The sequence below is a fragment of the Lipotes vexillifer genome, unplaced genomic scaffold, assembly GCF_000442215.2.
Source record: "Lipotes vexillifer unplaced genomic scaffold, Lipotes_vexillifer_v1.1 scaffold1134, whole genome shotgun sequence".
Taxonomy (NCBI): Eukaryota; Metazoa; Chordata; class Mammalia; order Artiodactyla; family Lipotidae; genus Lipotes; species Lipotes vexillifer.
This window is the reverse complement of record NW_006772145.1, coordinates 408,571-420,793: the sequence shown is the minus strand read 5'-3', so window position 1 is coordinate 420,793 and position 12,223 is coordinate 408,571. Positions and strand designations below refer to the sequence as shown.

The 12,223-nt window shown below is 43.0% G+C and overlaps 1 protein-coding gene across 1 annotated transcript; it reads right to left on the bottom strand.

The window, feature by feature from the left end:
• Positions 1 to 6,965: 6,965 nt before the first annotated feature.
• EIF1B (eukaryotic translation initiation factor 1B) lies at positions 6,966 to 9,401 on the bottom strand. The gene is made up of 4 exons (XM_007447342.1): positions 9,099 to 9,401; positions 7,996 to 8,159; positions 7,679 to 7,780; positions 6,966 to 7,429 (listed from the first exon to the last, which is right to left on the bottom strand). The coding sequence occupies exons 1-4, from the start codon at positions 9,127 to 9,129 to the stop codon at positions 7,385 to 7,387; spliced, it is 342 nt and encodes a 113-aa protein (XP_007447404.1). The 5' UTR covers positions 9,130 to 9,401; the 3' UTR covers positions 6,966 to 7,384.
• Between the last annotated feature and the right edge of the window lie 2,822 nt (positions 9,402 to 12,223).

Genomic DNA, 12,223 nt, shown 5'->3' with positions numbered 1-12,223 from the left:
ATAGTTTTTTGGTGGCATCTTTAATGTTTTCTATATATAGTATCATGTCATCTGCAAACAGTAGCAGTTTTACTTCTTCCTCTCCAATTTGGATGCCTTTTATTTATTTATTTTTCTCTTGTCTGATTGCTGTGGCTAGGACTTCTAATACTATGTTGAACAGAAGTGGTAAGAGTGGGCATCCTTGTCTTGTTACTAATTCTAAAGGAAAAGATTTCAGCTTTTCACTGTTGAGTATGATGTTAGCTGTGGATTTGCCATGAACGACCTTTGTTGGGTTGAGGTGTGTTCCCTCTGTACTCACTTTGGTGAGAGTCTGTTGGAGCCATTTTTCCAACAGCATTTGCTCAGTTTGTGTCTCTGTGTCACTGTTTGGTAGTTCTCACAATATTTCAAACTTTTTCATTATTATTATATATGTTATGGTGATCTGTGATCAGTGATTGATGTTACTCTTGGAGAAAGATTATGACTCACTGAAGGCTCAGGTGATGGTTAACACTTTTTAGCAATAAAGTATTTTAAAATAAGGTATATACATAGTTTTTTAGGCATAATACTATTGCACTCTTAATAGACTACAGTATAGTGTAGGTATAACTTTTCTACACATTGGAAAACCAAAAAATTCATGGTACTCTCTTTTTTAAAATATTTGTTAAGATTCTAGTGTTTATATTTTAACTTTATTGAAGTATAGTTGATTTACAATGTTGTGTTAATTACTACTGTAAGCAAAGTGATTCAGTTATACATATATATTCTTTTTTATATTCTTTTCCATTATGGTTTATCACAGGATATTGAATATAGTTCCCTGTGCTTTACAGTAGGACCTTGTTGTTTATCCATCCTATATATAATAGTTTACATCTGCTAATCCCAAACTCCCACTCCATTCGTCCTCCACCTCCCCTCCCTCTTGGCAACCACAAGTCTGTTCTCTATGTCTGTGAGTCTGTTTCTGTTTCAGAGATATGTTCATAACATATCTCTGTCATATTTTGTGTCATATTTTAGATTCCACATATAAGTGATATCATATGGTGTTTGTCTTTTCCTGGCTTCACTTGGTATGATAATCTCTAGGTCCATCCACATTGCTGCAGATGGCATTATTTCATTTTTTTTATGGCTGAGTAATATTCCATTGTATATATATACCGCATCTTCTTTATTCATTTGCTGATGGACATTTAGGTTGTTTCCGTGTTTTGGCTATTGTAAATAGTGCTGCTCTGAACATAAGGGTGCATGCATCTTTTTGAATGTTTCGTCTGGATACAGCCCAGGAGTAGGATTGCTGGATCATATGTCAACTCTATTTTTAGTTCTTTCAGGAACCTCCATACTGTTTTTCATAGTGGCTGCATGGTGGTACTCTCTTTATTACAATATTCACTTTATTGTAGTGGGCTGGAAAGAACCACAGTGTCTCCGAGGTATGCCTGTATTTGAAAGATGGGAAATATTAGGGGATATTTCTATGTGATGAAAAGGATTCAGTAGGGAGGAAAAAATTGATGATTCAGAAAAAGGAGGGTAATTACAGTGATAATTCATGGAGAAGAGGGGACCGTGCTCAGGATACAAATTGAGGGGTTGGTTTTAATGGGAGCAAGTACCCTTCATCCATTATAAGCAGGAAAGAAGACAGTATGCACAGTTGCCCTAGATGAGAAGATTTAGACATGGAAAAATGAAGCAATTTCAAATATGTCAACGATGGATGAGGCAAAGCCTTCAGCTGTGTAAGATGGAGGATGGGGGTGAAGGGAGAGGGAAAACAACAATTGTTTTCCTTCAGCAGCCATCAGCTGTCCTGTGCAGGTATTGAGCCAGTGGTTGAGTTTAACAAGGGTTGCGGTTTTGACAAATGAGTATAAAGGAAGGAGGCAAGATCAAAGGAGATGAGGGTATTTGCAAGGAGGTAATTATGATGGTAAGCCAAGGGAGCTGTGCTGAGTCATGGTCTTTGAGAACTGCATGAGCCGATGTATGTAAGTTATTCAGAACCCTGTGTGACAAATGTTAAAAAGAGGTTAGCCATTTTTACTTCTATGCAAGGGAAGTGAGAAAATGAGGGACAATGCTTGGTAAAAATGTGGAAGGGTCAAAGGATTTATTGTTAGAGATAATACATTTTCTGATGTAATACCTCCCAGTATCTCCCTGGGGGGATTCCCTGGTCAAATGCCCATCTTGTGATGCTGTCCTTGATTCATGTAGAATCAAATCCCTAAAGTACAATTCCCAGGTTGCCACTGAGCTTCCATTAGGCTTCCCTCACTTGTGAAGGTGAGATCTGCCAGAGGCTCTCCAAGTGAGTATATTACTAACGATTAATCTGCCAAGTGAGTCCTGTTCTGGGTTGTTTAGGCCTAACGCAGTGGCATCATTGTGGACGTTAGGTCTTTGAGGGAGTCCAGTCACTGCTTTTCCCAGGCAAAAGTTGCTAATGTTCAAGTGACCCCATAAGTGGGTGTGACTCCAGTAGCCAAAAAGGCACACTTACCTGTGTATTGGTCTAAGACAGAGGTTTAAATTGAGAGCGCTGTGCATTTATGGTGTGTGTGTGTGTGTAAAACTCCAGATTGTGTTCCTCAACAGGTGACAATTTAGCAGGAGCCTTGATTGTTTTCTAACTTAATCATCCATTCTCTGGAGGCCATAAACAGATGTCTCTATTTACACTTGAATTAAATTCCTTCTAATAACACTGTGCTAGATAGTAGGTGAGACGGCTTTATACATCCACAGGGCAAGACCATGAAAGCATTTTCTTCTCTCTCCCAGGTAAAAGCAAACTGCAATAGATTTCTATGGATTGCAATAATAAGGCATTGGCTAGATCAATTTCTGCATAACATTTGAGGGATGACAAAATTAAACCTGTCAGCTGGTGCTTTAATGATGCCTACAACAACCTAAACCTCTTGTAATTTACTGAGAACTGCCAAGAGCAATCAAGTTTTTAAAATGGCCACAAGGGGGTGTTAAAGGACTACATACTTGCTCTAACCATCCCCCTCCCTCTTCCCACCCTTTCTCGTCCTTACGTGAAGAATCATCCCCTATATACCCTATGTTGTTTCATTTCAACAATCTTAGTTTATCGAGTAGGTTGCTACTGATTCTCATAGTTTAATCTGAATATCAGGCTAATGTTTTCTGAGTTTTTAGCAGGTTAATGGCAGTTAGGCACTCAGTGTGGATGTTTGTGACCAGGGAGTAGATGGGCCTTTTTCCTACTTCAAGGAAGTAGGAAAGGCTTCAAGGCTTCAAGGAAGCCTTCAAGGAAGGCTCTCTAAATCCTTGGTGATGTTTTCCCCATGGAATTTGTCATGATCGACATGGATTAAAGTACTTTCTGATTTTTATCTCCGCTCTCCTTTATGTTGTTCATTGCCCAGTGACTGAGGAGGTGGGCCCGGGGTCCTGATAATGGACGAAAGACACATGGAGACAAACATGGGGGTTATAGCTAGTTTCCTTCTGGACCATTCTATAGGCTCAGAGACCCTTCAGGATAGAGCAGAGGGCTGCAGCAGTAGCTCAGCTTGGGGGACAAGATCACTTAAATTCCCAGCAGGGGATTTGAACTTTAGTCCCCTTTGTGCATTGAATGAATGGTGCTTATCTCTATGTAATTACTTTCTGCATGAAAAGTAGTTTGTAGGTTGTTCACTGGTTTGAGATGAAGGCACCACGATTCAGATCATGCCCTCAGTTCATGGGCAGATCTACTGTTTCTCCTGCTAGGTTCAAAATCAGACTTATGAGCTAATGGGTGAGCCATCCCCCTCACACTGGCATCCTCACTGCCTATGCTGAGTTTAAATTGCCCTTTAAGTTCCCCATATAGGCCAGAGAATCCCCACAGGCCGCATGACATCTGACACAACAATGCCTGGATTAGGAACATCCAAGGACAGCTTGGTATTCCCTCCTCTACTGGCAGTAGTTCCACCCTGAATGGTTTTCCAGGAGTAAAGAAATAGCCATTCCTCTGGTTTATGACTTTTCTTTTTCCAAGCTTCCACTATCCAGATGAAAAGGGAGTGAAAGGCCCGCATAACTTTGTGAAAGGAGCTGTCAATGCTGAAGGCGCCTTACATGGTTTTGTTCCTGCTTAATTCTGGCTGATTCACTTGGCCCCTTGATCCCAGACAAGCACAACAACGTTGCCTGGCTATCGCCTGCCAAGCAAGGGCAGCTGGTTGCTGTCCACTGCAAGTGAGAATTCTTTGTTTTTAGATACGGCAGGGCCACGCCTGCCTCATTTCCTTCCCACGTGGAATTCTGGCTTGGTGTGGGGAAACCTCACAGGCCCAGTGGAACAAGTTTGTGTGGGCAATCTAATGAGCTTGATTTTTCCTGAGTTCTAACTGCCCATTCCTTTAGCTGCAGCCCAGCTGGTGACAGGCGGCACACAGAAGTCTGTTACCATTCTGTTTGTCTCAAGTTATTTTGGTTAACTGCATCCTGATTGGAACTAGAACTATTCCTTCCATAAGATCAGAGCTGCCCCCTTTCTAGGGTGGTTCAGAGAACAGCTCTTACTTGAGCTCCTGAACAGGAAGAGTAGGCTGCACCCCCAGGCTTTCCTCTGCCTTGTGTGGGGCCCAGATCTCGTGGGGACAAGATTGAGGGCAGAGGACATCGTTGCTATAGCAGCAGTTTACTCAGCTGTGCCTCAGCCAACCAAAGGTTAGTTTCCTACTGGCTTCACCAAGGCCTCAGCTGAACCTAGAGGTCTAGGGACAATCTACTAGTCCTCTACTCGGTAGTTTTTGTTTCACACCATCGAAGTACAGACCACTAAAAAAACTGCAGATCACCGTCTCCCCACACAGGAGACACAAGGAGATACCGTTTGGCTGGTTATTTTAACTGCATTTGTAGGGCATATTCTCCCTCCTGTTACACAATGCCATCTAGTCCTTTTTGCAGACAACAGTGTTGCAGTCCCTGAAGTGGACAAGAACTTTGAGCTATGTCCTTAGGTATCTCTGAGGCTCCCAGACAGCTTTCCCACACGAGGGGATTTGACTTTGACTGGTTTCAGTAAAACTGCAATCTGTAGCTATTTCCATTGCACTGCTCAAAGACAAGGGTGCACGATACTGTTCTCGCTCCAAGGATGGGGACTGCCCTACAGGTGACAAGTCCAATCAGATATCTGGGGCTCAGACTGAGGGATCAGATGGGGACTGCCCTACAGGTGAAAAGTCCAGTCAGGTATCTGGGGCTCACAGATTGAGGGATCAGAAAGAGGTGCTCCTCACAAAATCCAGAGTGAAGTATTACTCCAGGCTTTTGATCCTATCTAGTGGGAGTGGCCTGACACATGAAGTGATGGCCAAGAGCTTATCTGTGGGGGGCCAAGAGGAGAGGCCTTTTTCTTTCCATCTAACGAGGTTTCCCTTGTCCTGTCCACCTCTTGTTCAATCTCAACAGTCAGTTCTTTTCTGGGCATGACCTCAGATCTCCATAGATGAACACTTGAATGTGCATGTTAATGTAAATTTCTGCTTTATCATTTTCATAACGATTTCCACAGCACCTCTCAATGTGAGGTGGAATCATTACAAAATGTTACAGGTAGAAAAGTGAGGATTTCTCAATTAAGTTGGAAAATTCTCCCATGCCGCTTGATCTTCTTGGTCGTATTACACTGCTGTTTTCCATAAATCAGCTTACCAAATTTGGCACTATATTCTGGTGTACTCACTTCTCAATATTCCCAGTCTTTCTTGGTTAGAGGTATGATGGGGTGAGAATGTAGCAAAACCTATTACTTAAGTATCCTTCAGAGGTAAACTCTGTGGGGGCTGATTTTGTTTTTCCAAAACCAGCACCATCAAAACAGGAGGAAAGGTTAAGCCGGTACAGAATGCCGTGACATTTTTCACACCATTATCCCACTGCATTAAGCTAAAAAGCACACACCTACACAATAGTTCCCTTCTTATCCAAGATTTCACTTTCTGCAGTTTCAGTTACCCATGGTCCAAAACAAAAATATCAGATGGAAAATTCTAGGGATAATTCATAGGTTTTATATTAGGCACTATTCTGGGTAGCGTGAGATGGAATCTTGCACCATTCTGCTCCATCTGGGCGAGACATGATTCATCCCTTTCTCCAGCGTATCCACACTGTATATGCTATCTGCCGCTTAGTATAGGAAAAAACATAATATATATAGGGTTTGACACTATCTGCAGTTTCAGACATCCATTGGGGGTCTTGGAATGTATCCCCTTTGGATAAAGAGGTGACTACTATAGATGTATTTCTCTGCCTTGGCTAAATGGTTTTAATGATACAGCTTGTGTAACTGAGCAAATAATCACAGCTCAATAAAAAGCAGAAGTCTGGAACTGAAGAGGATGAGCTGCAGAAATCTCGTAATTAAGAACTGCGAATCCTCTTATTTCTCACCCTACCCCCAACACCCATGCACCACTGCCCTTGGCTCTTACTTCCTCTGGTGAATACCAAACCGTGACTTAGTGAAAGAACATGGCTTTTCTGGCTGGAAGCCCTTGGCCGGCACCCCAACTCTGTCAACTTTCTAGCACTCTAGGAAGTTAACCCTAACACTAACCCCAATGCCTTCCACCCACACTTGCAGGGCACTGCCTGTGACTAAATTTATTTTATGTCAGGAACCTACTTTACTCTCTGTCACTTAGGGATAGACTTGTGTTGGCACCCCACTAACATAACCAATAAAAATAAATAATTCTCTGTGCTAATACGTAAGTTTAAACTATGCTTCATTTTCTTTTCAAAAATTTAACAGTACATTCTGGCAAATTCTTGGCTCTGAGTTTATACTGTTTCTACTCATTTTTAAGTAAGTAAAGAACAAAATTACATATATAACAAAGGTTCTCCTCTAGCTCTTCACAGCATCTGAAATCAACTGGAAAGAATACACAGAATGAGACAATTATGAAAGACAAACTATATGTGTATATTACTTGCTTAGATTTGGGAGCCTAACTGCTCACAAAAGGATTCATAGATTTTTTTTTATTGTTAAGCTGCAACATACATGGTTTAATACAACAAAAAAATTTAATCAAGTGAAAAGTAATAAACTGAACAATAAACACTCACTCAAAACAAAGTATTTTCCATTGGAAACATGTTAAGATGAATACGGGGTTTCATTACCATCTTACTGCAATTTTCTTATGTGTTACTAGCCTACATACCCCATGTTTTCTGTAATCATGCAGATGTGAATGAAAGTTTGAATGATTAAATAAATGAAAAGTCCGTTTACTGCAGAGAATCATTTCACAAGGCAGCCAAACTTGGTTTAGAGAACAAAATTATTCAAGAAATTCTCCACGTATTTAGGTTCATTTTAGAATCCATGAACCTTAAGCTGTTCCTCCTTGACAATGCCAACCTGCAAAATAAAATTTGATTTAGCAGAATCACTCTGGGTAACACATAAATTCATTCCTAAGAAGACAGAGCAGTCATAATGATCAGGTCATTCTAATGAAAAAATAAACTGGTACTCCTGCCCAAATAAGTACAACTAATGTGCTTCATTCACATGATTTTTTTACTAAGTAGGTAATAATTCACACTGCCCTTAAATACAATTTTAGAAGCAATCTCAAGGTTGTACATAAAGCACCCAATCACTTACCTCCAAGAGAAACTGGCAAATGTTTTTTCTTTGGTCACCTTGAAGCTGAATAACCTCTCCGTATTCGGGATGTTCAATCACAGTACCATTACAGGCAAATTTCTGAAGAAGTAGATTCAGCATAACTGAGTCAAACACAATGATATTTTACTTTCACCCTAAGATTATCTGGATGTTAATTAAGAGTATGAATACAGTTTCCTTGGGTCCAATCATTTTAACCCACACTAACGTGAAGTAAAAGGTTTGAACCGTAATCCTATTTAGAGGTGTGTGTCAATAACTATATTTTAATCTCTTCTCCCTAACACCTTTACCTTTTTGAAAGCTTTCACAAGTTTCTTCTTGTCATAATCATCTGCAATGCCCTGAACAGTAGTCAGTGTCTTTCTGCCGTTTCGTTGCTGGATTCTTATATGAATGTAATCCTCAGTCCCTGCCGGGAGTAAGTCGTCACCCTTAGTTGCATCAGCAAAGGGGTCTGCAAAGGGATACAAAAAAATCCAAAGCAGGAAAATATCTTTTAGTCAGTAATTTCCAGATACAGCTACGCTACAATCTAGAAACTCAGCAAAGAAGGTTCTAGTGCTTCTGCTTTCTTTCTGCAGGTGGGGATGTGGGGGAGTGATATGGGTAGGGTATTAATAAAACCTACAAGGTACTTTCACAAAAAGAGATTTTAAACAGGTATGTCCACTGATACCGGAACAGAAAAACGTTGTTATAGATGTTATCGTTGAACATAATCCTCTAATGAGAGAAGAGAGATTTTAAGACCTTAATTTTAGAGCCACTATAAAAATGTGCGTCATCTCGATTACATTCTGATGACAACAGAAACATTCACAAATGCCACCCCAATCATTTAACCCTAACTCTGCCTCGAAGAAAGATCTATATATGTATATCAAGAGTAATTTTACGTATTACTACGCAAGTAGAGAAGACTGGCCCACTGCCCTGTAACAGATCAGAGGCCTGATCCGCAGCATCTTTTACTAAATGCGCCCGAGAGCAGCCACGAACAGCCCCGACCGCTAATGGACGCCAATGCCCCAGCCCGAGCCGGCGTCCCCCTGGCGATCAGCAGGGCAAGTCCGGGGGCGGAACAGGGTCGCAAAGGTGGCAGGGAGCAGAAGCGAGCGGCAAGAGGGTCCAGGAGCGGGCAGGGGGCGGCACAAGGCCCGCGGCCGGGGCTCTGGAGGCCGTCCTCGGAGAGGGGGTCGCCAGGGGCCCGGTCGCCATCTTCCGGGTACCGAGACAAAGCCCCACTCGGGGTGCGGGGAGGGCGGCCGGGGGCCTTTCGGGGCGGGGGTCCGGCGAGCGGCCCCGGCGAGGGCGGGCAGCGGCGGCCTACCGGCCGAGAGGCGCGCAGGGGACGTGGGGGGACGGGAGGGGCGGCGGGGCGACCCGCTCTTACCGAAAGATTGGAGGTTCTGGATAGTGGACATGCGATACTAGTGTGAGGCCGGTGAGGGGATAAAATTCCTGCGGCGCCCGCCCGGATCACCGTGTCAGGAGGCGGTAGTGGCGAGAAAACGGAAATAAATAAGGAGACGCTTCGCCCCGGGGTTGGGAAGCGGCTGGATCGGCGGCGGAAGCCGGGAGGAGGCAGGAAGAGGCGAAGGAGGAGGCGGAGGAAGAGGCGGCAGCGACGGATGCGAGGACGCGAGAGAAGAGGCGGCGCTGCGGCTTCTCCGACAAAATGGCCGACGGAGACTATTTAGCCGCGCCCGCCGCCCCTCCCACGTGACCCTCCCGCACCTGGCGCCCTGGGACTTGTAGTTTTCACGAGGCAAGAGAGCCCGGAAAGCCTGGAGCGGGCGGGCTTCCGGGACCTCAATTCCCAGCAGGGAGTGCGCCCCCCAGCGGCGGGCAGCGGGACCGGGAAGGGTCCAGAGGGCTGCAGAGCCATCTGGCTAGAGCTCGTAGGTCTAGAGCTATACTCCCCGCGCTCTCGCAGGCTCTCCCTTGACTCGCCTTCTCTCGCGGTACAGTGGCAGCAACGAGTGTTCGGTGCTGGGGGGGATTATCCCCATCAGTCACCCTCGCTCGAGGCCTTGGGTAATGTAAGTGAAATCGGGGTACAGGAGCAGAACAAGGTCCCTAGTCCCGGCTTTCGACTTGATGGCTGCCCCTCAGCACCTCCCCTCCTCACCTCCCGCCTTGTCCGGTTGCTGGAACCCTGTTCGTCCCTACCAAGGGTCGAGGTGGGAGCCTCCTGCCCAGGATTGGGCTGCCCTCCGATTCCCTAGCGCGGTGGTTCTCAAACTCTAACGTGCATCTCCCGTGGGGCTTAATAAAATACAGACTGATAGATCCCAGAGCTTCTGTTTCAGGACGTCTGGGGTGTGACCCGAGAATTTGCAAATCCAACAAGCAGCCAGGAGATGGTGATGCTACTGGTGTGGGACCATAATTCAGAACCACTGCCCACCTTCAGCAGGGGCCTGGCATCCAGTGGGGCCATGTATGTCCCCCAGGTCGACCGAACACACCAGAAAATCAGCCCATCAACTTAAATACAGAACCTTGAACAGGAAGGTTAATTGACAGAAGGTTGATTGATGCCAGAACAGTAATATCTTCCTATCAAGCTAAACACAGGAGAACAAACCTGAGACTATGGGAATGGGCTCACTCAGGCAGGTGCTCAATTGTCAAACTTGGTTCGCTTTCTGGAAGCAAAGAGATAGACTAAAAGTTCGGGATTCTTAACCTTGTTTTGTGCCATGGCAGTCTTGTGAAGCCTATGGGCCCCTTCTCAGAATAATGCTTTAAGTGCATGAAATAAAGCATTTAGGATTGCAAAGGAAACCTATTATACTGAAATTAAAAACAGTACATCGATAACATAGTATTGCTTCTTTACTAATGCATTAATTAACAAGATCTAGCAGCAGGTCTCACAAAGGCTGGAATTTCAAAAAGGTGATAAACAAAAGATATTTTGAGATGTCTGTAGCATCAGAAGTGTAATATGAAAATATCTGTGACTTTTGGTGCAAAGTTACAGATCCTTCAGGTACTACTGGGATGTTGCCAGCATTCATAATGGAGGAAAGGCTAAATTTGGGTTAGAGGTTAGTGAAAATGTAGGTGGAGTCTTTCTTCCCATCCAATTTTAGGAATCCCCCCACCCCCGCAATTTTAGCCATGGACCAAGGATCTGCAGACTCCAGGTTAGGAATACCAGGATTTAATAATCTTTAGTGATTAACTATGATGATAGGTACCATTTATTGAGTGCATACTATTTGCCTGTTGTAAGCTTTATACACAGTATTGTTAATCTTCATAGCCATTCTATGATGTAGTTATTACTCTGTTTATATTCATGTAGAAATGGAGGCTTTCATGGGTTAAATAATTTCCCTAAAAAAATCAAATCTTCAACTCTCAGGAATTTAACTGCATTTTTGGTCTTTTAGTCCTGATTTAAATGAATAACACTTTTATTATCCAAACTAAAGTGTAAAGTTTTAGAGCTGGTTCTAAAACAAGGAGAATCAAACATTTTTTCTTGTTCATTTGTTGATTACACCTACAGTGGTTTTCTGGTCTTGTACCTTTATTAGCATGCTTTAAAGTAATTTTCAATACTACTCTGGATGAAGTTCAGAATAAGCAAAATGCATCTCTATTTCTGTTTTCCTTCTTTGTTACTAGACGCCCCAAACCATTTTATATTATGTTATTTCTTAGAAGGAGCCAAGGGTGGTCCAGTCAAGAAACAAAATAACAAATGAACATAGACAAGTTAAAAAAGATCCAGAAGTCTTTGGGTTTCCATGGTCATTACCCCTGTCAGGAGAGCTCATACTTTCTTAGACCTAATGTTTGCATCAGAAACCCCCAGGAGCTCAGAAATCTTCAATCAAAGCCAACTATGAATACAGGTCGGATACATTGTAATTATAATCTGGAAAACTCTTCTGACCCTGGTCATCATTCATAGCCTTTGTGTTTAGACCTGACCATTGAACACTTGTAGTGTAGCTGGTCCAAACTGTGATGTGCTCTCACTATAAAGTACACACTGACCTTTGGAAGACTTAAATTTTCTCAATTTCACCTGCTTCTTTTTACTTCTTAAAATGTGGCTCCTAGAAAATTCAGTGTTACATATGGCTTGTATACTATTTCTATTGACAGCACTGGTTTAGAGTGAAAGGATTTGACCTATATGTAAAGTTATAAAAGGAACAAATTAAAGCACTTGAAATCTAGTATTTTTAGTTCTAAATGGTACCAGCCTAGTTTAAGGTGATTATTTCATGCCTTATTTCCGAAGGGAGTTTAGATCACTTGCAGAGAACAGTAGTATTGACTAAAGGAATCAGGGAAGATTAAAAAAAAAAAGTTAGAATATTTGAGAAATAAAAGCCCCCAAAGCTAGAGATAGACCCCAGATCCGGCTTTTAACTTCCTAATGGTAAGACAACGAGAAAATCAGCTAGGAAGTCCATGTGTCTACAGGATGAAAACATACTAGTTGTGCAGGAGGAATGACTTTGCCTGGCCCAGAGCCGCAGGAGGTGTTTT

What these genes read in the sequence shown, in the direction of transcription:
- EIF1B (XM_007447342.1), bottom strand. Translation starts at nt 9,129, where the DNA reads ATGTCCACTATCCAGAACCTCCAATCTTTCG. An exon ending in TTGTGAAAGCTTTCAAAAAG is followed by an intron (nt 7,781 to 7,995) that starts GTAAAGGTGTTA and finishes CTACTTCTTCAG; the next exon opens with AAATTTGCCTGTAATGGTAC. An exon ending in TTTGCCAGTTTCTCTTGGAG is followed by an intron (nt 7,430 to 7,678) that starts GTAAGTGATTGG and finishes TTTATTTTGCAG; the next exon opens with GTTGGCATTGTCAAGGAGGA.